The following is a 26646-nucleotide window of genomic DNA, read 5'->3' as shown; positions in this document are numbered from 1 at the left end:
ATGGAAGGCTTGAAATATTTGCAAATGCCAACACTCATTGGGGTCATTCAGTCAGTCAATCAATCCATTATAATCGACACTTTGCTCTACAAACCGATTTCAATTCAATGTCTCGTCCCGGAAAACTTTTCCATAACTCGGCTCCGGGTAAATTAATGCTTTCGTGGTGATATGTGGAAGGTTTTTTACCCATTTGCTAAATTTATTATCAGGTTTCGAGGAGTTGACGTGGCGGAAATGCCAGAAAAAAGTGGAGTGCTGGCATGATTTGCATAAAATGTGCTAAATTGTTGCCCACTTTTTGGGCCCCTCAACTATACATACATAAATATGGAAATACCTTTATTTGTGAACAATTATTGGAGTGGACCTGAACAGCTTGAAGACGGACTCTTTGAACGACTACTTTAACCCACAACTGGCCAGCGGCAGGTGGAACCCGCCAGGAATGTATGCAAAATGGCGCATTAGCATTTGAACAATGCCATAGTAAAAAAACGTGGCAACAACAATAGTTGGTTGATTGTGCCGTGCCAGGAGTCGAAACACCGCCCACCCAGCAGGCACCCAACCTGGAATCCATTCCAAACCCCCTGGACATGCCTATAATTTCGTTATTTTCTGACCAGGCCGAGTCGGACGCTTCAGTTGAGTTTGGTACGTCGACGCGAATGGTTCCACAAGTCGCTTTCATTTCGGATTCTACTCCACAACGTTCTTGGCGACCCAGTGTTTCCGGTGTGTTTTGACTTTAAGCCTCTTTTTTTGGCGAGTGGCGTGTCCGGAATAGTTTTCCGAGCGGATAAAGTGCAATACAAAACTATTTGTAAGTGAACCGCGATGCAGAGGTGCTTGAAAAGTTTTTATCATTTGTGTGTTTTACATAATCGAAATGTAAGCCGAGATTGGGGTGGCTCCTCTCTGCGGGCACCGCATTTAATTGACCTACTTGGTGCCGGATTTACTTGCTGGCCAAGTGTAAAATATTACATTATTCCATGTCAGGATTGGGGCCACTGGCCACTTTGTTTATGGCGTAAAGAATTCGCCTGCCTCGTCAATGCGGACAAGTTGGCCCACTTAATGTCGAAATTCTCAAAGTTTCGTGACACGCACAACTTTCTCGAAACTCGAGACGCGCTAATTTGGAAAACCCCGTGAAGGTTAAAAGTTTTGCACTTGCATTCAAAGTCCACTACAAAAATGACGTCACCTTGGATGCATATTGGGGGCTGGTCACTCAGCTTAATGGGCCACTAAAAATAAACCCGGCAAGTGTGTGCCAAGGGAAATGGCTTTGGGTAATTAAGTCGTCTCCAGGTCAAAAAAGCCATCAATCACCACCACTGCGTATACGCAATGCTCCTGGTGGGTAATTACACTCTGGCATTATGGGGTTTGCCTTTCTCGGGCTTTGTTAGCTTGGCAGGATTTAATAGGGAAATACTCATAATTTTTGCTTATCTAACAAGACTCTTTGTTTTGGAATTCAGAATTCCTTTTAATATGAACTTAATATGTAAATATGGTTAATATAAGATTGGATTGCACTGCAATTGATTTTTCCAATTATGAAGATTATAAATACCATAACCATATGGAATTATAATACATCAAGCACTTGAATAACAACTTTAATGAGCAGTGGTATTATTTTGTGACCTCGTTTTCATATCGAACGTATAGAAAATAACTATAACCATTTGTCAAAGCTTACGGGTCTTTTGTTTTATTCAGATCCCCATCGATGGGTATGTTTATTTGGATTCCTTTTGGTCGATGGCCATTGTCGCGAGTGAGTTAAAAGGTATGTGTTCTTTATCACTCACTAGACTGTCCTGGATCGAAAAGCAAACTCATTAGCCATAAAGAGTCTGTCACACGTGTTATTACTTAGCCGTGCTTGGAGTTATAGGACTTTTCCAGCTACCCTTTCCCACCGAATCGGGACTTTCCCTCGAAAAACGCCTTTCAAAGCTTCAATTCATATGCGCTACTCCATTACTCCCGACCCAACTGCCCCAATTCTCCCCCTAAGCGCCACTAATGAGCTCTAAGCAGACCACCATGCGCTGGCCACACAATGCCACACCTCCACGTGGCTCCAACTCCCCCATGGGGTTCACTAGCCGGCAAATCAAAGCATGGAACACCAAAGCATTAAAAACATTAACAGTCGACGTGCGACAACAACCGAAGACAAAGTCACTGAGCCACCGAACCACTGCACTACTTAACCACCCAGTCGAATAGCCCACCACAAACCATTCGGAATGCCAACCACATGCCGCCCCACATCCAGTTGATTCAGAAGTCCTGTCCACTTGCCTTCGTGTCGTGTCTGCCGGCAATTTACACAAATTCAATAAACGACCAAAAGACCGTCGTAGTGGAATTCGAAACAAGAACTGGCAAAAGTGTTGAGGTCTCCTCGTGGGTGGTGGTTTAAATCGGACTCAATTGCACCACCCATTAATGGGCGCTCAATTAAAGTGCTCAAATCGATTTTCGGCATTATCAAATTAACTGCCTTCGAAATAGGCACCGAATTATCATAACAAATAAATTATATATTCCATTCGGAAATAAGTTAATTCCCTATGATCTAAAATATATTAAGACTTTATGCACTTCATTTAATGGAAATTAGTGGGAATTTTACAGAACCTCAAATAGAACAAAAAAATTTATATATAAATAAGTGCATATTTTCCCAATGAGTTCCTATAACAGCCTATAACATATCTATACATTTCAAGCGATCGCTGTTATAATTTTTCCCAGTGTATCGAATGACACCCCATCACTCAATTCGAACGCCCATCTCTGTTGACATTCAAGGCCTGTAATTTGTGTACATATTTGAGGAGCAAGTGCCGCGGAAGCTTGGTCTTTTTGTTATGGGCTGTTCCATCACAAATTCATGGCACCTGAATGGGAACATGGAATTAAAATGAATAATCCAAACCGTTGGCACTCAATAAGTCCCACGTTTTATAATTGACCAGCTCTTAGGCAAATGAAATTAATTATGGCTTTGGGGAAGCGACAGTTGGCTGCGGGGCTATGGAAGTTTTCCTTTATAGTGAGTGACAGGTGTTGGGTGTTTGGGTTCAGAGGTCACAACATGTTTGGCACACGGACAAAGATTATGGATTAGCGTGAATGGATTGACACTTCTATTTCCGGCAACACTTTCATTTAATTTGAATTTTATGCACTTCAATTTTATGGACAACACCATGCGAAAAAGAAAAAATTGGCTGGAACTTTCAAGAATCCATATATGATTTGAAACATATGATTAGAAATATTGGAAGTCTTGTAATATAGGTAAAATTGTGTTTAGTATTGTGGGCAACATTATTTTTTTTAGAGATCCATCACCTTTTTATTGGAATTTTGATCCATAATCTGAACCCTTGAAGGTTAATAGACTCTTGAGGACTTCAGGGTTCCCAGTTCAGGTACAGTACCCTCTCGATGACCATCGAACTGCTCCATTTGATTTGCATGCGGAGACACGCAGGCACTTTTTGGGTGTTCAAGTTCACGGCTTGATTTATGGCCCACGCCAGCTCCTTTAGCTCCTTGAGTTCTTTGGGCCACAGGTAAACAAGAGCCATGGGACTCCAAGGACCCTCCTTCACAGAGAAATTCCCTGTAAAGAGGCGAGACCTTGGCGCGCAAATTCACAAGTCCATTAGGAGTTCGTTGGGTGTTTCCCGCGCTGATGGCAGTTTTACGATTGTTGACAACAAATTGACACGATTTGTAATGGTCCTGTCCAGGTCAGGTCATCAACCAGGCCAGGCGGCACGTGGCTGCACAAGGACTACCCACCCACATATCCATTGCTATTTGCCATTTATCTGAAGGATCGCAGTGATGGCGACCAGTGCTGGAGCGAGCAGCTGGTCGGGCAGCAGTGGAGGCAGCAACTCCTCCCAAGGACGATCCATTGCTACAGCTCAACCGGCGCAGGAGGAGAGATTAGTGGTGAGTATATACTCTATGGAGAATATACTATTTCAGAAACAATTACTTAAATTTAGAATTTAATATTACAATTGAAGATATGATGGGATAAGAAGTTCTTCCTTTTTTTTAATCAGTTGCTTTAGTACGTAATAATAACTTCCTAATCTTCTTTAGGTTGCAGTTCGGGTTCGACCCAGTATGGAGGCCACGGAACGCTGCATCGAAGTCATCTCCGGCGGATCACTTCTGTACGATGATGGCGGAAAGAGTCGTCCACGGCAGTATTCGTACGATCATGTATTCCGGGAGAACGATAGCCAGGAGCAGGTTTACAAAACGACTACGGCTCCTTTAGTCAGAGATGTCCTTAACGGTCTGAATGCGGCCGTTTTCGCCTATGGAGCCACTGGATCCGGAAAGACGCACACCATGCTGGGACCTGTGCCGCGCAAAAAACCGCAGACCAGCGATCGTGCCCCACCCACAGCATCCTGTGATTCCACAGACGTGAGCAGCCAGGACATCGGGCTAATGGTGCGCGCCATAGAAGATATATTCAGTCACATCGAGTCAGCGGAGGCGTATTCGTGTCGCGTTTCCATATCCTACCTGGAGATATACAACGAGCTCATAAGGGATCTCCTTAATCCTGGAGGACCCTTGGAGCTGCGAGAGGATCATCGTGGCCAGCGCATCACCGTGGCTGGTCTCTCGGAGATTACCACTTCCAGCAGAAAGGAGGTTGTAAGTCTGTTGCTCAAGGGAAACAAGGCCAGGACCATGGAGCCGACGGCCGCGAATCAAACTTCCTCACGCAGTCACGCCCTTTTGAGTATTATGGTTCAGGCAAGGACGCCGTTGGGCACCAAGCAAGGACGACTCTTTCTCACCGATCTGGCCGGATCGGAGCGGGCTAAGAAAACAAAGAATAGGGGTAAACGATTGCAGGAAGGTGCCCACATAAATCGAAGCTTGCTGGCACTGGGCAACGTTATCAACGGACTATCCGGCGGTGCCAGGTATGTCAACTACCGGGACTCCAAGCTAACCAGGCTGCTCAAGGAGGCGCTGAGTGGTCGCTGCAAGACCGTAATGATTGCCCATGTTGCACCGGAAAGTAAGCACCGCGATGAGACCAAGAACACTCTGGTTTACGCCGACCGAGCTAATAGCATCACTACCAAGCTCCAAAACTCCGTGTACATCGATGAGTTCAAGGACTTTCCCACCAAACACTACCAAAGTCTCGTTTCGGAGCTGCGCGATGAAGTATCACGTCTGCGCACCAAGATGCTAACCGAAAGGCCTCGGAGTGGAGCAGCTGCAGCAGCGGCAGCCGCAGCAGCTTCAGGCTCTGCTGGGACCGCTGGATCTGGAGCTGGATCGGAAGCTGTCCAGGAACAGGACGAACAGCGCAAGACCGAACTCCGTTACCTGCGCGAACAGATTGTTCTCACCTTCAAGCAGCAGATGAAACTGCGCAGGAAACTCCTCGAGGCCGAGAGCCATCTACTGGGCTTGGAACTGGACGCTGAGCGGCAGCATATGATTATCTCCCACTGGCAAGGACGCATTGGAAAACTATATGATGCAATGGGCGATGACGGTGTGTTTTCTCCCACATATTACTGATCACGAAATCATCATATTTGGTTTGTTTTTCCGCAGACATTGAATCAGAAGGATCGGTGGCTTTGAAAAATGCCTGGGGAGAACTGGCGGCTATAGAGAAGGAGACCCGCCGCTACAAGGAAATCCGCGAGAGGACGGAGCACGAGCTGGAGCAATGCCGTCAGAAAGGAGTCAAACTGGAGGATGTGAGTCTTAGTGGGGTGCATTTATCCATTTGTGGGCAATAGTATCTTCCTTTCCGAACAGGAACTTCCGGAGCGCATTAGCAGTGACGAGGAACGCGAACTGCTAGCACTCCTCTGCCGTGTCCACGAGTTGGAGGCGGACAAGGTATCGCTGCAGGCGGAGCGGCTGGCTCGCCAGGCGGAGCTGCGCAGGCGTGATCTTCAACTGCTTAGGGCAGAAAGACAGCGACGCCTCTGCGAGGACATCATCAGCTCCCAGAGAAGGCTCATCGAAGAGGGCAACGTGGATCTGCCGGATGAGTTGCGTGAGCTTTATGGGCTTTACCAGCAGGAGATACATGCTGGCGTGGTAACACCCAGCACCAGCAACTATGAACGGAAACTACCGCCCATCTATACTGCGGGGTAAGGATTCATTTTGGGATAACTACAATATTGATCCGAGAAGAAGTTATTAAATTGTCACATTTGCCCAAAGATCTGACTCACCCGGCTCCAGTTCCAGTTCAGAGTGGTCGCCGGCCTCGCCCCTGCCTCAAATCGACAACCAAATGGATCCTGTCGACCGAGTCATGGGCCCACCTGTCAATCCGCGTCTGCCCCGGCTTTCCGCAGCTACAAGTGCGAATGTTCCAGCCGGAGGATCACGTCGACCTTCGTTAAGGGTGGCCAGGAATCCACATCCACATCCGTAGGATTGACGGTCACTAGTGGAATGGAAGGTGCTCAGGAATAGTTGTAATTAAGGCCTAGGATTCTTAGGAAGAGGATTCGAATGTCTGCTCAATTTACTCATTGTGTTATATCTTTCCATCCCAGGCACTTAAATATGTTATGCATATATCCAATAAAAATGTAAGCTTTAAGGACCTAACAAATTTTTAAAATATAAATATTGATTCAGCTTTGAATTAGCTGAAAAACTCAATTTTTGTTTTGAACTATAGTTATTAAATGGTTAAATGCCTTATTACCATTAAATTTAGAGATTGTCCAACACTGGGTAGACATCAAGCTTTTAAAATCGAACGCGATGTGCGAATCGAACACGCGCTAAACGAACGGCAGCTCTGGTAACAATCGATATCGAAACTTATTGCTTTTCAACTTTACGAAACTGTACAATTCTGCGAAATTAAAAGGAAATCGTTATGTCGAGCACAATTTCAAACCACGGAGTTATATTCGATCGGAAATGCCAGTGCAGGAGTAAATCGGGAAACGACTTACAATTGCTGAATACGGATAACGTGACCAATTACGGATTGATGAGGACAGGCAGATGCAAGGGAAATGCCTATCCACCAACACTAAAGATAAAAACCTTTATCAACTACGGAACTTTGATGCTCCACAAGTGCCCCTGCAACTCGGCACTCCTTCAAATCAACCATTTGATCAATTACGGAACCCTGATCAACTGCATGAGCACCTGCAAGTTGAGCAAAGAAAATGAGCTGAAGGAACACGTGGGTAAGATTTATGCAATACCAATCAAAGAAATGATTTACCACGTGTGCTGAATTTAGAATCCAATGAAATGAATTTGCCTGACCAGGAATCACTAGAAACACCATTGGACCTGAGTGCATCAAGTAGTTTAGTTTTATGCCCTGAGGAAATTACGAAATTTGCAGACTTGCCAAAGGAGTGCAACGAATCACGTGATGTTTCATCAATGGAATGTACAGTTTCACCAAACAAACCACTAAAACGTTCTCTGGAATTCGGAGAACCCAGCGGAAATTCGCCAAAAGAACTTGCTTTGAACACGGTATTAAAATCGATCTACAAATCTTCGCAACACGATAAGGGATCATCGAAGGAGTGTGCCATTTCGGAGCAGACCCCATTTGTATTTCAAATGTGTCCTAGTTGCATCAAATCTTTTCAAAATGATATAAATGATCCGAAAAACGTTCCATTGCTACCGAAAATAAGGAAATTTAAGTGCCCTTACTGCCTGAACACCAAGGCCAACCAGGTGGAGTACAACGCTCACATGGCCATCTGTCAGCAGGAACCGAAGCCTTACAAGTGCCAGGGATGCCCCTACAAGTCCACAAAATCATTAAGTGTTACTGGACACTCTGCTACATGTTTCTTTCTGCATGTCTTAAGATACCACCAATCCCTTTGCGCTTCTTTAAAACATTGCAGCAACTAAGGAAGACCAGTTTTTCTCTATTTAAAATTATGAATTACTTTTTTTTTTTTATATATCATGAGCATTTTTAAGCTGCAGCGTATGTAAGTTCGAAGTTTACTTTGTTTTCTACTTTACGGAATCGTGAAGATCACGATCCGCGATGTTATCATTCAACAACGTTTAAAAACAAGCTACATATATTTTTAAGCCTAAAGTGCGTAAGTCATAGCATATACTGTTTACAACCAGGAAGTGTATTTAATTTGTCATACATATGTGAACTTGATAAACTAATTTATACTGTCACATAAAGGCAAGCAGAAAACAAATAAAAGATCAATCCTTTTAATGAGATTTGAGAAAAGTGAAGAGTCTATAGGCCAGCTGCATTATCTGTAAGTCAAAACTTGTACCATCAGATATATTTATTCCGTTCTAATTTGACTTACTTCAGTGAAGTGCACCATATTGACTTGGATTAGCCCAAAGGCGCCCAGTTGCTGTGTTCGCTGGCAATATTGCGTCCAGAGCAAATAGAACTTCCGGTACCGCCTACTTCCCAAATACCATTCCTGGCTTCGCAACGACGATTCCAGTCCCTCCGACTGTAAATTTGTAATGTTGCATTATTTGTGCATTGTGGACTTATCAAAAAGAACTCACCGCCTTTTCCAGTTGGGTTCCCCGTAGACAAATCTCAAATGTGAAGCCCACCAGGACCAAAGTGGGTAATATATACTGGGCGATGATAAGGACATCTGATGTCTCCGAGAGCATAAAGAGGTAGAAGCAGAGGGAACCGGCGCCTACAAAATTGCTCACCAGGAAGGCCACTTTAAAGATGTCGTTGTATCTTCGATATTGGTAAATATATAATTAGAATAATTTAAATGAATTCTTTTCATTACTTACTTTCTGCACAATCCATTAAGAAGCTGCTGCCTCTGAACTAATAACCTAAGATCCACAAAGAATCGCTTCTCATCGGTCAAACTCTGTCGAGGATCGATGGCCGAAAACTGGCGAGCAAGATGGCCCAAATGCATGACCAAATGTCCCTGCATCACATTGAATAGGTTGTCGAAGGTAACGAAAAAGGAGACGCCGCAAGTGGTGCACATCAGGTCGAAGGACCAGACTAAAAGGTAGAAATTTGGGTCCTTTCGCACACCGCATGGCAGCCATCCTCCAAGGAGCTGCTCGTGCTGGGCAACAGGAGTATCTTTACCCTCGTGGGTCAGGAGGAATAGAGCTAATGGCACAACGCAGAACATCGGACCACCCAAATGGGAGTAGATACGGATGAAGCGATAGCGCTGCCAAAAGTTTCGGTACGTCTCATCCATTTGCATGTCCAACTGGCTGACCAAGTCCCGCGGACACTCCCGATCCAAGTCGTTAACAAACTCAACGATTTCCTTTCGTTTCAGGTATAGCATCAATCCCCTGATCGAGAAGTAAATGGTGATGCTAAGCACGGGCGGATTCTGGTTGGCAGGATGTCCCAGCCAAAAATGTCCTATGATGTCCCAACCATTGCAGCCGAAAAACAGGACATTAAGAAACGCCGACAAGCAGAAGGGGACCATGGATGCGTTCACCATGCTGTTGTCCACCGGATTTCTCCGCCACTGGAAATGCACCATCTGAGCCACCTCCTGGAACATCTGCGGACGCAGAAACTCCTCCATTCGATAGGGTTTTTTGATTTCCGTTGGCTTCATGGTTTGCTAAACTCACTTAACTTTTCTGTATGGCTTCTACTGTCTGAACTTCCTATATATGGCCAATAATCCTAAATAATTACGAGTCTAATTGATAAGGTCCTGCCAGATTGGATTCTAAATTGCACGTTTTATGATCGCAGTAAATTAGCTACAGGCAAATAACTAGTTAGTAGAAAGTATCTTAGAGAATATGTCTGTAAAACGTCTTATTTAAGAACTATTTTTTCATAATGTATTTCATTCTTTTTAAATGTGTTTGTTTAATATTTTTTTTATTAAAAATATGTACCTTGTAGTTTATGAGGTCTGACAACACCTACATAAATACTTATCTAAATTTCACTGTCGCGATCTAGTATTATTTTATAATTGCTTAATTTTCTCACCATTTTGTCAGAATTATAGGCCTGCTGTTACTAATACTAATTGCTACTTAGGTTAATTGCTCAGCTAGTGTTGATTTAATTGCATATTTTTAACAGTCAAGTTCAGTTCAACTCCATTCAAGACTCTAAATTAAGCTAATGAAAATAAAAAAATGTTTTTTTAATGGCTCAAAAATATAAAATGTATACTATAATATAATTAAAGGTAAATCATAGGATGAACGTAGCATAAATAATATGTTGGTATGGTTTTAGTTCACGTTGGCGAAGCTTGACTGTACATGAAATTGAGCTATTATTTGTGCGTAGTGGATGCCCCTCGTGCATTTCGTAATATTGTCCGAGGCGTGCACTGCTCAAAACGGGGGTAAGTTTACGCAAACACTTAACGCTCTCCGCTCTCTAGCTATCTTATTGTCCAAATGCATGCACCCTCCCCTCTCTTTACGCACACCAAAATCAAGGCCGCCCCTTATCTGGCGTTTTTGTTTTTGCTTCTTTCTTTATGTGGGTCACACAAACGGCGGCAAACATAAACAAATCGAGAGAGAAAGGGCTCTCCAGAGAGAAATAAAATTGAGAGAGCATGCGTGTTAAATACGCAGAAGTATCTGCATGTGAAAAGTATCTGGAAATTTATCTGCGGCCCTGGACGAGCGGTTTTCGTCATTAAATACAGATACACAGCTGTGAGAAGTTTGTTTTCCGTTCGCATTTGGATTTTGTAACCCGACCAGCGGCGGCAGCAGGTTGCTGTCGAATTGGAAAAGAAAATCGCTGAAATTAATTGAAAATTTGTTTATATCATTCACAATTACCGAGAGTGTTAGTAGGCAGCTAAAGTCAAAGAAAATTCAATCGTACAATCGCACAAATACGCAAATCAAGGAAAGAACGCAATGCATACAGCATTTAATAAAAAAAAAGAAAACAAAGGGATAAATTGTGCCAAACAGCAATGAAATGTGTTTACAGACAATACATATAACAGAGTTTTAATTATAACCGCTTAAAGTTTGAAATAATTACAAAATATGTAATAATTCGAGCCAGAATAATAGCGCAATAACGTATAGACAGCACATATTATGTTAAAACAAGTTCCCACAATACATATGTAAGCAATTAATAACATTTTTGACAATCCATGGCAAGGTTGTAACCAAAACTCTGAAAGAAAATACTCAAAAAATTCAGTGACTTCATCGGAAAGAAGGTTGAGATTGAATTGAGTTGCTGCATGGGGAATAGTCTGATAACGAGTGGAAAACCGAGTCAGCGCCGTGAAAAGAGGCTTTTCGAGAGGCTGAGCTGCAGCTACGCTCAGGTGAGTTGTTTGTGTACACATTTCGGAAAATTCTGAAAGGGTGGCTAAGAGAAGAAGGTGGAAAAACGCACTTAACCTTGGCAACCAAACTGAGCCGGCCCCAGAACAGGTGGTCAGGTGCATCGAACCTTTACGAGGGAGGATCGCTTGAGATAACCTATTCGTTATTATCATGGTTAAGTAAAAATTCGAATGATATAAAGTCAGATCTAGGAGTATTGTCAAATAATATTTACTATAACTTCGTTTAATATAATATAAATATTATTTGACGAAAGCCCTTTTTCCTTTATAGACCCCCAACAGAATGGAGTTGAACTTGAATCCCCTGCTGGCCATCGCCCGTTCCATTGCGGCGCCACCGACACCGCCTCCAACCCCGGAAAAGTTGGACTCGGATAAGGATAAGGAGGGTTCCTCCAAAGCCGCCATCGAACTGCTGCCTAACGAGATGTGGCTAGAGATCATGTCCTACCTTTCGTACAATGACCTGCTGCAATTGCGGATGGTGTCCTGGCGGTGCCGTGATCTGGTTCATCGTCGTCGATTCATGGAGAAAGGGAAGGTGATAGTGACGCAACACAACCTGGAGGCGATCCACAAGCATGCGAAGGGCGGAAATTGCTATTTGAGCTTCGAGCGGATTGAATTAAGAAATCTACGCCAGTGCCGCCAGTTGGAGAACTTTCTGCGTCTTGTGGGCCACGAAGTGAAGCATCTGCAAGTGCGCCATGCTCCTGTTTTCCGGAATCTGGATGGCAAGTTACCAAACCTTAAGGTTCTGACCATTGCCACGACTATGTCGATGGATGACCAGCATCTGGCGGCGATGGATGACCTGGATATGAAGCAGTTTTCCCACCTTGTGGGATTCGAATGCGATGGCGTGAGTTTGGACGCGGTGCTTAAGATGCGAATGTTGTTGCAGCTGCGACGAACGGAGAACAAGGTGCAACTGCGGCACCTGCAATTCGAATTCCGGCGGAACAACGAAAATGCTCTGCTGGATGTCCTACAGGATCATGCGGAAACCTTGGTGTGCGTCAATTTATTCTTCAGCTGCTCGCCGGGCATTGATACGCGTGAATGGTGCCGAGCGTTCGAAAATATGCACAATCTGCGAACTCTCAAGCTTTCGGGAAATTGTCATCTGGTCCTGTTGGAAGCTGTCCTAAGAGCCGTTCCGGAGTCAGCACCAATCCGTCAACTGGATTTGACCGGAATGTTATCGCTAACCAACGAATTACTGCTCTATGTAGCTGGCAAGTGGCAAAGCACTCTGAAGGTGCTCGATCTAATGTTTTGTGTCCAACTCAACGCCAATTGCATTGATGCACTGCGCCAGCTGAGTGGTCGGTTGGAGGCACTGACCATGGCTTACTGCAGAGAGCTGACTGGAACGGGTTTGCTTCAAGGGCTGGCCGGCGATATTAACTACAGCCTGCAGGAGCTGCATCTGGAGGAAACCATATTTTTGGACGAGAGCTCCATGTGCCAGCTGCTGGAGCGACTGCCCAATCTTCGACGCCTCAGTTTGGATAACTGCCGCCAAGCGGTGACGGATCGCACAATGGCCACCATTTGCCAGTGAGTATTCTTTTAGTTTTAAAACATTCTTGTTCTGAGAGACGCAAATACTATTTATTACAGATACCAGACAAGACTGAGAAATCTTAACATCGAATACTGTATGAAGATTACGGATCAAGGCCTGATGGGATATGGAGACACTCCCTATCCTATAAGTCGACTACGCGGATTGAAGGAACTTAACCTTAGGGGCTGTCGCAATGTCACGGATAGTTCTCTAATGGTTGGGCTGAAATTACCAGAGCTACGAGCCCTATCTTTGGGCTACTGCAACCGTCTCACTTCAGAGGGATTTGAGGCATTGACCCAAAACTGTCCATCCCTGGAGGCACTTTGTGTGTCCAGTTGCATGGCAGTGGATGATGAGACTGTACTCAATATAGTAAGCAATCTAAAGCGTTTGCGAGTTCTCAACCTGAGCAACTGCACCAAGTTGACCCTGCAATCGATCCACCACATTCTGGCGCATGGACACAATCTAGTCCAGCTGATCGCCTGCTCCATAGACGGCATGGATCATGAGCAGGCCCAGCGCATTCTAGAGTCGCAGCGACCACAAATGAAGCAGGTGCTTCTATAGCAGGAGAGGTATATCCACTGACGGAGCCGAAACACACCCCATCACAACGATTGGGGGAACCACGAGGATGATGAGTTCGACGACGATGAGACCGAGATAATCGAGATCGTAGTTTAGTCGCTCGTAAGACGATTAGATTAAGAGGCAGCTGAGCGTCAAACGTACATTGATTTATCCGTTAGGAAATTATTTTAGACCCTGAACACTTTGGGAAAAAAAACTTTAGAGGTGATACTTAGATTTTTTTAAAGCCCCATCCGATTGCTATTTTAAGATCAGCCAACAACAGAAGCCAAAAAAGAAAGTACAAGTATTCATCCCACCCAAAAACCAACTTAAACATTTCAGCGAGTAACCATTAATTTTTAAGCAATCATGAAACTCCATGCGATTGCCATCAATAACGATATAACCATTTATTTTAAAGGTATCTTTAAACATCATACTACGGTCAGCAGAGCTTTTAATTTCAAAGAATCGAGCAATACCAACAAGTAAAGACTTTATCCTAAACTTTACTTATACGTAATCTAAGGCCATATGAAGGAGCCCAAGGAGCTTGCATTTCTATACACCTATTAATCGGGTTAATCAACGAAACAATACATCTACAAATAATACTTTGAGTGTTGTTCAAGTCAATATATTAATCAGAGTGTGTCTACAATTTTTATATCTTACGTAGCATAACTATACGGTTGATAAACATATTCAAGGAACGAGTTGCGAAAAGAGGCTGTTAGAATAAGTGGGATGTTCAAATCTAACCAACCAATATATGATATATTTTAATTCATAGATGTAAGAAGTTTTCAGAAAAGTTTTAAAAGAAATCGTTGGATTTAGGTATAAGGGAAGCAAGACTCTCCCGATAAGAAAGAACGGAACTTTTGGAATATATATTCTTTTGAAGAATTTTACTTTACTTAATCAACTTAAAACATTTAATAAATGTTTGCGTGTGTTATATGCTAATCGAAACGATGGTAGAGGACTTAACATAAGATGCGTTCTACGTATAAAAGATATTCAGCTTCTTTTGAAGAAATCTAATAAATACTAAATAAATGGATAAAACTTTCAATTGTTTTTTTGAAGTTTTTTTTTTATTGTTTTTTGATTAAATATAGTGCCGGTGGTGCCCTACCTAACTTTGCAGTTGACAACTTCCGTGGCGGTGCAGCACATAAGCTTTCATCCTTCACCCAAATCACCGACCGACGTTGATTGATGGGTTCGATTCATTTCCCCCAGTTCGACAAACAGTGGGTAGAAAGCTTTGCAGCTCCCCGCTGCACATGAAAAGCTTTTCAAGCGGGGAAAACCATTCGACTCGTGCCAAATTCCAGAGACATTGCACGCACTTTGACACCCATCAAGAGGCGTGTGCCGGGTTTTGGCCAATAACTGGGCAGGGGGGCGGCTATATCTGGCCATATCCAGGTGGGGAGGGGTCGGCACACTTAGCGTTTGCCGGTGCTAAACGAGACGAAACGAAACAAATGAATGAAAATATTATGTGGCCATAGAAAATGTCACTCGTCGACGGCGTGAAGCAACTAAAAAGCCCGAACTGTCTTGAGAATCGCGAGGCGCATTCGGCCAAGTTGGTGGTTCTACCATGGCCTCTTGTGTTGTTGTTGGCGCACAGTGGCTAATGTCCCGAGCCAACGTTGCTGCTCCATAGACACTATGAAATATTGTTGCCAAAATACACACACGAATGCGGCCCGAGACGGACCCGTAAATAAGACTGGAAGGTGCGCGAAATTTCGAATGGTGGTGTCACTAAGTTGGGCTAAGTTGACGCCCTGTGCATCACAAGCTTACACAAAATATAGTTTAATTAATCTAAATTAGATTTGAATTGTAATTATTATTATTTGTTTACATTTCAATATACTTTAGTAAGATAAACAAAGAACAATATTCTTACTTATAAGCTAACAAGTAAGCTGGCTGGACATTACTCATACGCACGGTGGCCTTCGGTCATTTGGTATTATTGCATCATCTAATATTATTGCATCTTATTTTGGCTTTTAATTCCAAGATGTGTTGTTTACATTATCGTGGTTTATTTAGGATTATGTGCATCACAAAGTCAAAATTCCCAACTAAGTGTTTTATAAATGGGCCAAAGCAAACATTATTACAAGTTTTTGTTAATTAGCCTTTTTAATTACCCAAAAATTGCGTTGTATTCGGAGCCATTGTGCTTAGTCTCTAACATCGGCTAGTCCCATCAAGATATCGCCGCTTTTCAAGATTTAATTGAGCCGGCACGTTCGCTGGACGCTCGGTCATTACAACCATGTCGCTCACCTTCCGCGTTCATGTGAGGGAAAAACAGCGACGCTTCGTCGCTGGCTTTCAGATACAGATACAAATCTGAATGAAATGTCGCCGCGGCTTATCAGATAAGTTTGGAGCGCGCTGGAGTGCGGTTGCAGGCTGCTCTCGGGAATCAGAATTCGAATCGAAATCAAATTAACTCGATAACTTATTGAAGAGAAGTCGGGCCCCCTAGAAAAACAGCCGGGAATACGGAATACTGAATACTGAATACGGTATACGGATCTCGACCTCGTCGGTAATTTGGTGCGTTTGCGTGCCAGTCGAGTATCTGAATCTTAGAATCGAGTATCTAGCATTGCGAAGCGCGAGTCCAGACCTGTCCCTCCTCCGCCCGGTCGCCTCCAATAAATTATTATAATTAGCATAGTTGAGGGGACATCGAGTCGCAGCCGGAGCCGCAGCAGTTAAACGGCAGTGGAATTTAGCGCTGTTAGTGGAAATTTTGTGAAAACAAAAGGGGAAAAATTCCAGGCCGCCGGCGCCATGTCCGCTGGCAATATGAGCCATGATCTTGGACCGCCACGCGATCCGCTGGCCATCGTGATACCCGTAACGGTGGTCTACTCCCTCATTTTCATAACCGGTGTAGTGGGCAACATAAGTACCTGCATTGTGATTAAGAAGAACCGTTCAATGCACACGGCCACGAATTACTACCTCTTTTCGCTGGCCATCTCGGATTTCCTGCTCCTGTTGTCGGGCGTTCCGCAGGAGGTGTCCTACATCTGGTCCAAGTACCCGTACGTGTTTGGGGAGTACATCTGCATCGGACGTGGTCTGTTGGCGGAGACATCGGCGAATGCCACGGTGCTAACGATTACGGCCTTCACGGTGGAGCGGTATATTGCCATTTGCCATCCGTTTCTGGGCCAGGCCATGAGTAAACTCAGTCGCGCCATTCGCATCATCGTCCTGGTTTGGATTATGGCCATAGTTACGGCCATTCCGCAGGCTGCCCAATTTGGAATCGAGCACTATTCGGGAGTGGAGCAATGCGGCATAGTGCGGGTCATAGTGAAGCACTCATTCCAGCTGTCCACGTTCATATTCTTCCTGGCTCCGATGTCTATTATCCTAGTGTTGTACCTACTTATCGGTGTGCACCTGTATCGATCCACTTTGGTGGAGGGTCCTGCCTCGGTTGCCAGACGGCAGCAGCTGAAGAGTGTGCCCAGTGATACGATCCTATATCGCTATGGTGGATCCGGTACCGCTATGAGTTTCAACGGCGGAGGAAGTGGAGCAGGGACAGCGGGCTTGATGGGCGGCTCGGGGGCTCAACTTAGCTCGGTGAGAGGTCGGCTCAATCACTATGGCACCCGGCGAGTACTCAGGATGCTAGGTAATTATAGCACGATATACACTGGCGAAAAATACCAGCAATAGTACGGGGGTATCACAAATTAAATGACAGATCTCTAAACCGCTAACCATTAAGTAAACATGACTTAATAGTATTCAGATGATTAAATTAGTAAGAAATTTTGACAAAAACAAAAGTAGAAGACTCCGTTTTTAATAAGGTTTAGTCTTCTCACAAAAGTCTTGCAAATTAAAAATTCTGAAATATGATATCTAAATCTTTCTTTATATGCAATGAAGAACCATTTTAGAAGCTTTACTTCAACTTTTGCTCAGTGTATGCCAACTGTTTGACCATATGCCCTAAGCTGGGCTAATCAACCCGTCTGCAGCCAATTTACTGCGTTTGTCATTTTGGCACTCTCCATTTATGATGACAATTGCGATTACCAAAAAATATAATCGTTGACTCTTTATCTGTGACTCTCGCTGTGTCTTCCCCATTTCCATTGCCATTCCATTTTCATCCCCACGTCACTGACTTTTACCGCCCCCCCCTCCCCTTTAGTGGCCGTGGTGGTGTGCTTCTTCCTCTGCTGGGCCCCCTTCCACGCCCAGCGACTGATTGCCATCTACGCCCCTGCACGGGGGGCCAAACTGCGGGATCAGCACGAGTTTGTCTACACGGTGATGACCTATGTCTCCGGTGTCCTCTACTACTTGTCCACCTGCATCAACCCGCTGTTATATAACATTATGAGCCACAAGTTCCGAGAGGCATTCAAGGTGAGTAAAACGGAAGTGGGGGTTATAGTATGCGCAATACTATATTTCAAATTTATCTGTATTATAAATATTTATATATATTTATTAATATATTTATTAATAATTCGAATGTCTGAATTTTTCTATTTAACTAATTACCTTACCGATTTCCCACTCCTTTAGGCCGTTCTGTTTGGCAAGAAGGTATCGAAGGGTTCGCTGAATTCGCGAAACAACATCGAATCGCGCCGCCTGAGGAGGGCACTAACCAATTCCAGTCAAACGCAGCGCTTCTCCATTGAGTCGGCGGAGCAGCCGAAACCGTCGATAATGCAGGCAAGTGCCCCCTATAATCAATGGATAGGTTCGATATTAACTGGCTCTCTCTCTCTCTCTCTCTCTCTCTATGTGTACTCCACATCCAGAATCCGACGAACAAGCCGCCAGTCGCCGCTCAGTACGCCATGATCGGTGTCCAAGTCAACTAACTGATAAACTCGAACTCACTCTCTCGTGCGGCTTCCTGATGCTAATTTATTTGAATTCTGTTTAAGCCAGTTATTTGTCGTCTATTGCTATTGCTGCTGCTACCAAAGCGTTTTGTTTAAACTGCTTTTGCATTCATTTGCATTTGGCAATTAAAAGTTAATCACAGTCGAGCGCACACTCTCCCTTAAGCATTAAGTTTTTCATTCATTCAGCTGCGGACAACGGCTGGAAAAACTCCTAAACTAGTCTTTCAAGTATTCAGAATTATTCAGTCTAAGAATATTCAATCTTTTGACTCATACTATTCAGCATACTGGCGCTCTTAAAATTAAACTTTGGTCAGAGCTCGGGGGATTTACTCTTAAACAAGCCTGAGGCGGATATAACTTAATAATATTATCGATAATGGTAAGCATAAATCAATCACTAGTGAACGCCCACCATTTAAATATAGGAATTAAATTTAAAAACGAAAAGCTTGCCCCTTGAAATTTAATAGATCGCCTTTTAAATTGCGTAGATATATGTTTTAGTTAACCAAATGTTTCACATGCATACCAAAGTGTAACACAGATGTGCTTTTAAAGTGTTTAGTTAAGAAAGTGTAAAAAAAAATGTTGCGATCTTAAACATAGTAGATTCTGTATATTGTATTGAATCGCATTTAAAATAAGATTTCGAAAATGTAGCATTCAACTCAATGGAAATGACGGACAAAGTTCGCTTACTAAACTTACTTCTAGAGATACCTTAAAGGATGAATTTGCTGTATTAAGATTATTCCCATGGCTGCAAATAAAGCTTAGCATATTCCGCGCCCGCTTATTTTCCGCATCTTTCTATGGATTCATTCTAGTAAAAATGTAATTTGGCCATAAAATACATTTGGGTTTTTATCGATTGTGGCCCTGTCGTCTGCGCCTTGTTGACTACAAATGAAATTCTAATGAGGTGGCTACTGGTTCAAGGTCATGCAAATGCAGGGACAACGTGGCGCATTAGTAATCCTCCAAATTGTTATGAAAATGCAATCAGCCAAATGGAAACCCCAGACGAATTCACAGAAAGTGCAAGTACTAGTAAGGATTGGCCGTAATGAGCAACCAGCAATCGCATTAAAGCGACGCAAATGCGTCAAAGTCCAAAGCGCAGCGGGCCATAAAGGAGCAAACAAGTCAGATGGCTAAAACAAAAACGATTTGTTCTGCCAACGTCACGTAAAGCCAAAAAAGAATTGGCTCAATACAACCGGCAAGAGGAGCAAAAGCCACGTACACACCCATACGCACACATGTCCGCAAAGTGACGTAGAAATTATGAAGTTTGTGATTTACGAGCAAATCGGGCAAGAAAAAGCAGCAGGAAGGTGAAGCGGAAAAAACGACAAATGGGTGAGTTAAATTACTATCCAAACTTGGGATACCTTGTAATAAAGTAAGTTTTAATACACTAAATTGAAGAAAAAGAAAATATACCTTTCGAATTCTTTGGCTCAGATTTTTTAAGTACTACACACTCGTAAAATTTATTTATTTATTTATTCAAAATTTTAAAAAAATTTAAATAAGCGATATTTTGACGCACAATATTTAAACTTTTCTTTCAGATGACATTGAAATACTCATTATTTTTTAAACATTTAATCCTCTTAAAAAACATTCTTAATATTTAGCCATCTATATCAGGAGTACACGCGCATCAGCCTGCTTATTTTACAGGGTATATATAAACAATAGGTAAAGCCACACAAAACAGCGTTTAATGTGCCAAAAGTTTAGACAAACACCCACTCACGCACACCAATAAACAAGCACGTACGCTCAAGGAAGGAAGCCACACATACAGAGGGAACGAATAAGAGAGAGAGAAAGGGAGAAAATAGGAGACGGCAGGGGGCCTGCCGCACTTTTTAGTGAGTCAAGCTGCCAACAGGTGGCGTTGACTGCAGTGTGGGAAATTAATCAGAGCAGCACGAAAGAAGCAAAGCAAAACGACGCTAGAGTGGACCATGTTTTTCGCACCCTTTCGAACGTTTTATAATCTCTGATGCTGCAGTGACTTTGATTGTGCGGTTCTCGTTTTGTTCTTAATTAGCGGAATTTCAATTGACGGTCACGACTCGTGATTCACGTGCTGAGGTTAATTTAAGCCGGCTAGACGAGAAAAATAAGCATACGCAGTGTTGTCGTCAGCCTGTGAAGATGTATGCGTTTGCTTGGCAAACATTTTTGTTCATGAAAGACTGCTGTTTTGCATTTAATTAGAACCTTTAATTATTGCCTATAAACGAATTAGTTTTCTATTATGTAAATAAAAGGATTTATGCGAATTTTTTATATTTAAATAATAGCTTACATTATTTGAATTATTTTTAAATTATTAATATATATCTCACAATTCATTTAAAGATTACGATGATAGTTAATGAAACATTTTTATAACGCACAAGTTAGATCTTAGTTAACTGTGAAATACACAAATTCTAGGTCGTATCACTATAGCCTTGACTTTTGCTGTTTGTCGTATTGGGTTTGACTCGACCTGATATTCGTCAGTCTACAGCTAGAAAGTATAGGAACAACATCGTTCTTCCAAAATTAAAAAAAAATTATATAATAATTATAAAAAGTGAAAAACATAGTAAAACTCTCACAAACAAGGTAACAAAAAGTGAAATCTCAAAGTGAATAGTCTTTATACTGTTTGAATGTTACATTTTTTCTGCTTCCTTAAGAAACGATGTCCAACGTTATTAAGAAGGTGATTCCCATGCTGGACCGCATTCTAATCCAGCGTTTCGAGGTGAAGACCACCACCGCGGGCGGCATCCTGCTGCCCGAGGAGTCGGTGCCCAAGGAGATGCAGGGCGTGGTGGTTGCCGTCGGACCCGGAGCCCGCAATCCTGCTGGAGCTGGACACTTGTCCGTTGGCGTCAAGGAGGGCGATCGCGTGCTGTTGCCCAAATACGGTGGAACTAAGGTCGATATGGACGACAAGCGCGAGTATGTTCTGTTCCGCGAGAGCGATATCCTTGCTAAACTGGAATAGATTTGCAACACTTTCCGAAACATCAAAGCCGATATACACGATATACATATAATGCTCCAAGCAATACTCATCCTCCTATCTCGTCACTTATCTTCGGTGGAGACTGTCATTTTGCTTCCGAATTGCGTTCGAAACTAAATGATTATAATGAAATGTTATATTTGGTAAATGGCCAATCTACACACTCCACACACTTCATCCGACTATGAAACATGTCGCGCCTGCTCTTATAGCTACCACTCACACTGCCATATCGTGTAAGGACAGGCCAAATAAACCACTGTAGATGTGCCTTTTGTGTCTTATCAAAACTCTTTTTCTGCCTGCTATGACGTTGTGGTATAAAATAAGAAAATAAGTGATGGGCACCAAATGAACTTAACCCAAGGAAGGCGTAGTAATGCCCCAAAAAGTGTGCTATGGTATAAACTTTTAAGATGGAGCTATTCTTTGGGATTCCCCTTACTATGCAACTGTTACTCCCACACTATGCCATATTGCCACCCACTGTGCCCACTAAACACCACCCACTCGGCAGCCTGTTGCGTGGGCTCCTCCGTCTAACAGCTCATTGGCAGATGGAGATGGCTTCGGTACCGTTCGGATTTCTTCGTGCTGGAGGCTCTGCAGTCGTCAGTAACGTTCGTATTGGCTGACCCGTTATCTCTGCGGCGGACTAACGGTGAATGTGCGGTGCGTACCGTTCTTCTAAGCTATAAAAGCCGTTGGCCGACCGCACTTTGTTGGCAATTCGAAGAGCGTTGGCACCTGACTCTGATCAACAAGTGGCAAGTGGAAAGTAGAAAGTCCTGGTATTCGGTGAAGTGTTCGGTTTCTGAAAAGTTCTCTAAAAGTTACCAAAAGAAAATTTCAAAAGAAAATTATAACTGACGTCGGACAATTTGCGTGCAGCTTGCGAAATAATATTTATTGAAAAATGTGGTACAGCAAGTGCAGTTGGACTTTGGTAGTGTTGGTGGCTCTCTTTGCTCTCGTGACAGGTAAAATAATAATTTTAAAAATGTTTAAATGCTTTGTTAATTGAAAACTGTTTTAAAACTTAAGATTTAATCAAAAATGATTCTATATTATATTTAGACCGTGTTGAGGTAGAGCGTTAATCTATGAAATTCTATTCTATGAAATATTACTTTCTTAAATTTTCTGCCTTCTTATTTAAAAGTAGTGATTTGCTCAATTAAAGCAGTTAAATTATACGCTGAATGGATTTTTCAAGTTTTCAATCATTGCTTGTGGTTTTCATCTAAAAATATAAAGATTTGAAATTCAAGATATATAGGAATTACTGATAAAATTCTTTAAAAAACAACATATATTTAAAGAAAAATTTAAACACAAAAATAAACACAAAGTACCCCACCGAGTTGCATACTTTCGGGCGGAGGTGCTGATGAAATTAATTGTTATGCTTACTCACCTGGTTCGAAGAATTCGGGTGACTATCTAGACCATAAAAATACCAAACTACTAGCTGATTAACTAACTGGTAATACTTGTTATGAATATCATGGTCATCCGGGTAAACTCCAGCTCCCATTTTCCGATCTCACCCTCTCCTCTTCCATTTACGCCTCTAATCCGCTTTATCAGTTGGAGTTTTATGCACATTTTCCTGTTGATACGCCTTTGTTTGTTCGCCTGCCCGGCGGCTTCCCTTTTTTTTTTGGGGTTTTTCAACGTACTTTCCTTACTCACTGCGAATGCAGACTAGCAGGTGGAATCCGGGGATCGGGGGAAATAGGGCTTTCCACTGCGGATTGGAGAGATCAGGGGCTCTCGATTTCACCATCGGAACCGACACACTGCCCTGCCAACACGCTTTTAACGCTTTCGATTGCCATCGTAAATTAATCCCAACTGCGTGCCAAAGACCATCACACGGATAAAAAATATTTAGCAAGATCTTAATGGTTAAAGTTTAAAAGATTTTTACAAATTCCCTACTTTAGCTAAAAGTTTGAATATATAAGAAAAATAGTTTATAAAGTTTATAAAGTTTTTAGCTGAAATAGAAACGAATAATTGCATCACATATTTTTCTGAGTGCATCCGTGACACGGTGGTAATGGAAATTCACGTAGTTTGGAAACCCACGGAGTTGCGTAAAGAGCGTCAGCAAGAATGGAAAAATAAAAACCCAAACCCATCCCGAACGTGTGAACCCGTCAAGCTGTGCCGCCTGCAGGCATTGCAATTGTGGGTTTCGCCTCCAGTGAGATAGATAGATACATATACATATATACCACCCCTCACTACGCGATTCCCATGCAGATTGGCCATGGACAAAAGAACAGCCTTCGTGCCGCGGAAAAATCCGAATTGGGTTAGGTTCAGGTCGATTAGCAATGGGGAAATTTGCCAAATTATTTTGTGAGTGTAGACGACAAGTTTATCTTGACAAATTACTATTTGGGTTTTCATGGTTTCAATTCATAACATCTGATCTGCCCTTCAATCAGTAACCGAAATGCTGATAAGGCAAATAATTAATACGTTCGTATAGAAGTCGTGCATATATATTTAATTTATATATATGCCTTTTCTCTCTAGCATAAATTTTGTTGATATCTCAGAATGTCATGACAAATTTATAATTATCAGCTCACTATTAAGCAATTAAAGACATTAAATCACACCTCTAATGACACTTCCAAATGTGGTGGCAATGACTTTATTCTGCTCGGGGATTCCCTGAAAAAAAGTTAGACGACACTTAGATAACCGCAGTCCGATATTAACCCACTGCTGCTAAAATTCTCCATTAAATGGGGTTTTCTGTTAAATTGCGTCGCACTTTTAGGTCATAAAAATAGACATTATTCAGAAGTGGAGACGCCAACGCTGGCCAAGATCAAGGATATGGCTATTAAAATGCACTGGTCAAGTTAATTAGGTATCTCTGCTGCTGACTGGGAAGGGCCATGGAATGGGTGTGGGATTCCGCTGAAGAGGGCCATTAAAATGGGGTGGGGGGATAGCTCGTTTAATGACAGCCCTTCGATGCGGCGACCCCAAAAAGGCTTCGATGTCGGCAATCGCTATCTCTGATGGCCGCCATGGCTGTCAACAAGTGTGGGCTCCATATGCACGGCTCTATGGGCAACGCAGGGGCTGCCCGGCAACAATTAATCCACGGTTTAAGTAATTGACAAATGATTACGGGTTTGATATATGGCCAGGGTAGCAACAGCCGCACCAGGCATGATGGAAATCGTCTGGCCAGGCGGGCGTTTATAATATATATGTATATACATATATTTATCTTGGCTTATGCAAACGCCAATTCCGCCGCCCCTTCTCCTGACCTTTTTGGACCATCTGCGTCATGGAACTTGTTGCTATTTGGCGTAACTCCTGCTCTTTGTTGCAGATCCGCCTTCCAGGCGACTGACAGTTGCGCAAAGCGTATTCACATGCCTCACCAAGTGTCCTCTGTCCCCAGCTGAGTCCTCCTCCTTATTTCATGCTGATGCGTTGCCGTCCATTTGTATGATTAGTTCTGCGCCGCCACCTCTTCTTTTTTTTGGCACACAATGCACGAGTGGCATCAAGGACATTGTTGTAAGGCAGGACGTTATGAACAGCCACAGGTTGGACCTGCACGAGGATGAGCAGCTCAACTGGGTTGCTGGGAAATCTGAACTTGGGGGCAGAAGATTAGGCAGCGAGCAAGCGTTTGTAATATTTTTGGCAACATTTATGTAATAATAAAATGTTCTGGAGGCTACTTTAAATAAAAAATGTTTGAGAAAGTTTTTAAAAGGTAATCTACGTATGATATTTGGTTTTTAAATAGGAATTCTATTGTTGTCTCCAGTGGTATATTTCCCCACAGTGCTGTTGAATTATCAAATTGCTAGGATGCAGGACTGCAACACCTTGATGTGCCCACGCCGAGTGCATTACTCAACCCACTCCGACTTGGCATATGAGTTCCATAATGGTCGCATTTATCATGGGTCGCGACATTAGCAGCCAAGCACACACAATAAACATGTGCTTTTTACACGGAAAGTAGCAGCCGAAGTAGCAGCATCAACGGGATGCTGGTGAAAGTAGCTTTTACTATAGAACCGTAAAAAAAGAAGAGAAAGTTTTAAAGCCCAAGCTTAGGCTCGCTGTGTGGTCGAAGCTACGCTGCTGTGCTGTGTAGGTTTTCTGACACCTGGCTGCGTTTCTAGCAAATTTACTTGCGCACAAAGTCTTAGAGCTGCGGCAAACTGATGATGATTTATACTAAATTGGAAAAAATGTTGCATACTTTCAGGTTCCTGCCTGGAATACGGACATTCGTGTTGGGGAGGTAAGTGGCTCGCCGGTTAAGCTCTGACGGGAGCAGTTCATCATCACAACTGGCCCAGGAGTCGTGACTCATGTTTATGTATTCCACAGCTCATGGCAAGCGGTCCGGCGGGAAGGCGGTCATAGATGCTAAACAGGTAAGATTGAGAATGACCTTTGAGTATAGAAGGAATTAATTAGTTTAAATTTTACTACTGCCTTCATTTTAAAATTTAATTTGTTTTACCTTTTAACAGCATCCCTTGCCAAATTCATATGGCTTGGATAGCGTGGTGGAGCAACTGTACAACAACAACAACAACAACCAGAACAACCAGGACGACGACAACAACGATGACGACAGCAACAGAAATACGAATGCGAATAGTGCCAACAACATACCCCTGGCTGCTCCAGCCATTATAAGTCGTCGAGAATCGGAGGATCGGCGAATCGGTGGCCTAAAGTGGGCGCAGCTGATGCGGCAGCACCGCTATCAATTGCGCCAGTTGCAGGATCAGCAGCAGCAGGGGCGTGGCAGGGGCGGTCAGGGTCAGTACGATGCGGCAGCCGAGAGTTGGAGGAAACTGCAGCAGGCTCTGCAGGCCCAAATCGATGCCGACAATGAGAACTACTCGGGCTACGAGCTAACGAAGTGAACATTCCGAGGCCAATTGCCAAATTGAAATTATGCAGATAACACGCTAGCTAAGCCAGAAGAACAGAGGGAAAAGCGAAATAAAACGATATTTATCACACGCGAGATCATTGCATGCCGGGCATCAATTAACAAAAAAAAAAAGAAATCAATTTAAATCAATTAAC

The 26646-nt window shown here is 43.1% G+C and overlaps 7 protein-coding genes, 1 long non-coding RNA gene and 1 other non-coding gene across 12 annotated transcripts; 8 read left to right on the top strand and 1 right to left on the bottom strand.

The window, feature by feature from the left end:
* Positions 1 to 665: 665 nt before the first annotated feature.
* On the top strand, positions 666 to 6665 carry Kif19A (Kinesin family member 19A). The gene is made up of 6 exons (NM_206486.3): positions 666 to 826; positions 3792 to 3999; positions 4156 to 5587; positions 5650 to 5798; positions 5860 to 6203; positions 6277 to 6665. The coding sequence occupies exons 2-6, from the start codon at positions 3889 to 3891 to the stop codon at positions 6491 to 6493; spliced, it is 2253 nt and encodes a 750-aa protein (NP_996208.1). The 5' UTR covers positions 666 to 826; positions 3792 to 3888; the 3' UTR covers positions 6494 to 6665.
* A 284-nt stretch (positions 6666 to 6949) lies between these two features.
* CG14357 (uncharacterized protein) lies at positions 6950 to 7965 on the top strand (the record flags this gene model as incomplete). The annotated part of the gene is made up of 2 exons (NM_142079.2): positions 6950 to 7271; positions 7328 to 7965. 2 exons carry the CDS (start codon positions 6950 to 6952, stop codon positions 7963 to 7965), a joined length of 960 nt encoding a protein of 319 aa, NP_650336.2.
* Positions 7966 to 8292: 327 nt separating this feature from the next.
* Positions 8293 to 9671, bottom strand: Or88a (Odorant receptor 88a; the record flags this gene model as incomplete). Its single annotated transcript, NM_079624.3, has 4 exons — positions 8293 to 8340; positions 8397 to 8552; positions 8611 to 8800; positions 8860 to 9671. 4 exons carry the CDS (start codon positions 9669 to 9671, stop codon positions 8293 to 8295), a joined length of 1206 nt encoding a protein of 401 aa, NP_524348.2.
* On the top strand, positions 8390 to 9830 carry asRNA:CR44237 (antisense RNA:CR44237). The gene is made up of 3 exons (NR_074012.1): positions 8390 to 8811; positions 8883 to 9278; positions 9378 to 9830.
* Positions 9831 to 10794: 964 nt separating this feature from the next.
* On the top strand, positions 10795 to 14628 carry CG12402 (uncharacterized protein). Of its 3 annotated transcripts, none has more exons than NM_142078.3 (3): positions 10795 to 11387; positions 11683 to 12974; positions 13038 to 14628. In NM_142078.3, the coding sequence occupies exons 1-3, from the start codon at positions 11301 to 11303 to the stop codon at positions 13555 to 13557; spliced, it is 1899 nt and encodes a 632-aa protein (NP_650335.1). In that variant the 5' UTR covers positions 10795 to 11300; the 3' UTR covers positions 13558 to 14628. All 3 variants share the same exon structure in this region, with proteins under 3 accessions (NP_650335.1, NP_001262558.1, NP_001303481.1).
* A 1365-nt stretch (positions 14629 to 15993) lies between these two features.
* Positions 15994 to 19284, top strand: PK1-R (Pyrokinin 1 receptor). Of its 2 annotated transcripts, none has more exons than NM_001260160.1 (4): positions 15994 to 17257; positions 17786 to 18003; positions 18166 to 18318; positions 18408 to 19284. In NM_001260160.1, the coding sequence occupies exons 1-4, from the start codon at positions 16399 to 16401 to the stop codon at positions 18468 to 18470; spliced, it is 1293 nt and encodes a 430-aa protein (NP_001247089.1). In that variant the 5' UTR covers positions 15994 to 16398; the 3' UTR covers positions 18471 to 19284. The 2 variants fall into 2 exon arrangements, with proteins under 2 accessions (NP_001247089.1, NP_001014620.1); NM_001014620.2 differs by having other exon boundaries at positions 16279 to 17257; positions 18408 to 18658.
* Positions 19285 to 19400: 116 nt separating this feature from the next.
* lncRNA:CR46531 (long non-coding RNA:CR46531) lies at positions 19401 to 19973 on the top strand. Its single transcript, NR_190040.1, has one exon. It is a non-coding gene; the product is annotated as a long non-coding RNA:CR46531 (long non-coding RNA).
* Positions 19974 to 21035: 1062 nt separating this feature from the next.
* CG9920 (uncharacterized protein) lies at positions 21036 to 21823 on the top strand. Its single transcript, NM_142076.3, has 2 exons — positions 21036 to 21131; positions 21206 to 21823. Exon 2 carries the CDS (start codon positions 21211 to 21213, stop codon positions 21517 to 21519), a length of 309 nt encoding a protein of 102 aa, NP_650333.1. The 5' UTR covers positions 21036 to 21131; positions 21206 to 21210; the 3' UTR covers positions 21520 to 21823.
* A 457-nt stretch (positions 21824 to 22280) lies between these two features.
* Positions 22281 to 26612, top strand: CCHa1 (CCHamide-1). Its single transcript, NM_001104314.2, has 4 exons — positions 22281 to 22520; positions 25808 to 25843; positions 25933 to 25979; positions 26079 to 26612. The coding sequence occupies exons 1-4, from the start codon at positions 22457 to 22459 to the stop codon at positions 26478 to 26480; spliced, it is 549 nt and encodes a 182-aa protein (NP_001097784.1). The 5' UTR covers positions 22281 to 22456; the 3' UTR covers positions 26481 to 26612.
* Positions 26613 to 26646: the final 34 nt, after the last annotated feature.

This window comes from Drosophila melanogaster, chromosome 3R (genome assembly GCF_000001215.4).
Source record: "Drosophila melanogaster chromosome 3R".
NCBI classification, from domain to species: domain Eukaryota; kingdom Metazoa; phylum Arthropoda; class Insecta; order Diptera; family Drosophilidae; genus Drosophila; species Drosophila melanogaster.
The sequence above is the reverse complement of the archived record's forward strand: the minus strand, read 5'-3'. Positions and strand labels throughout refer to the sequence as shown.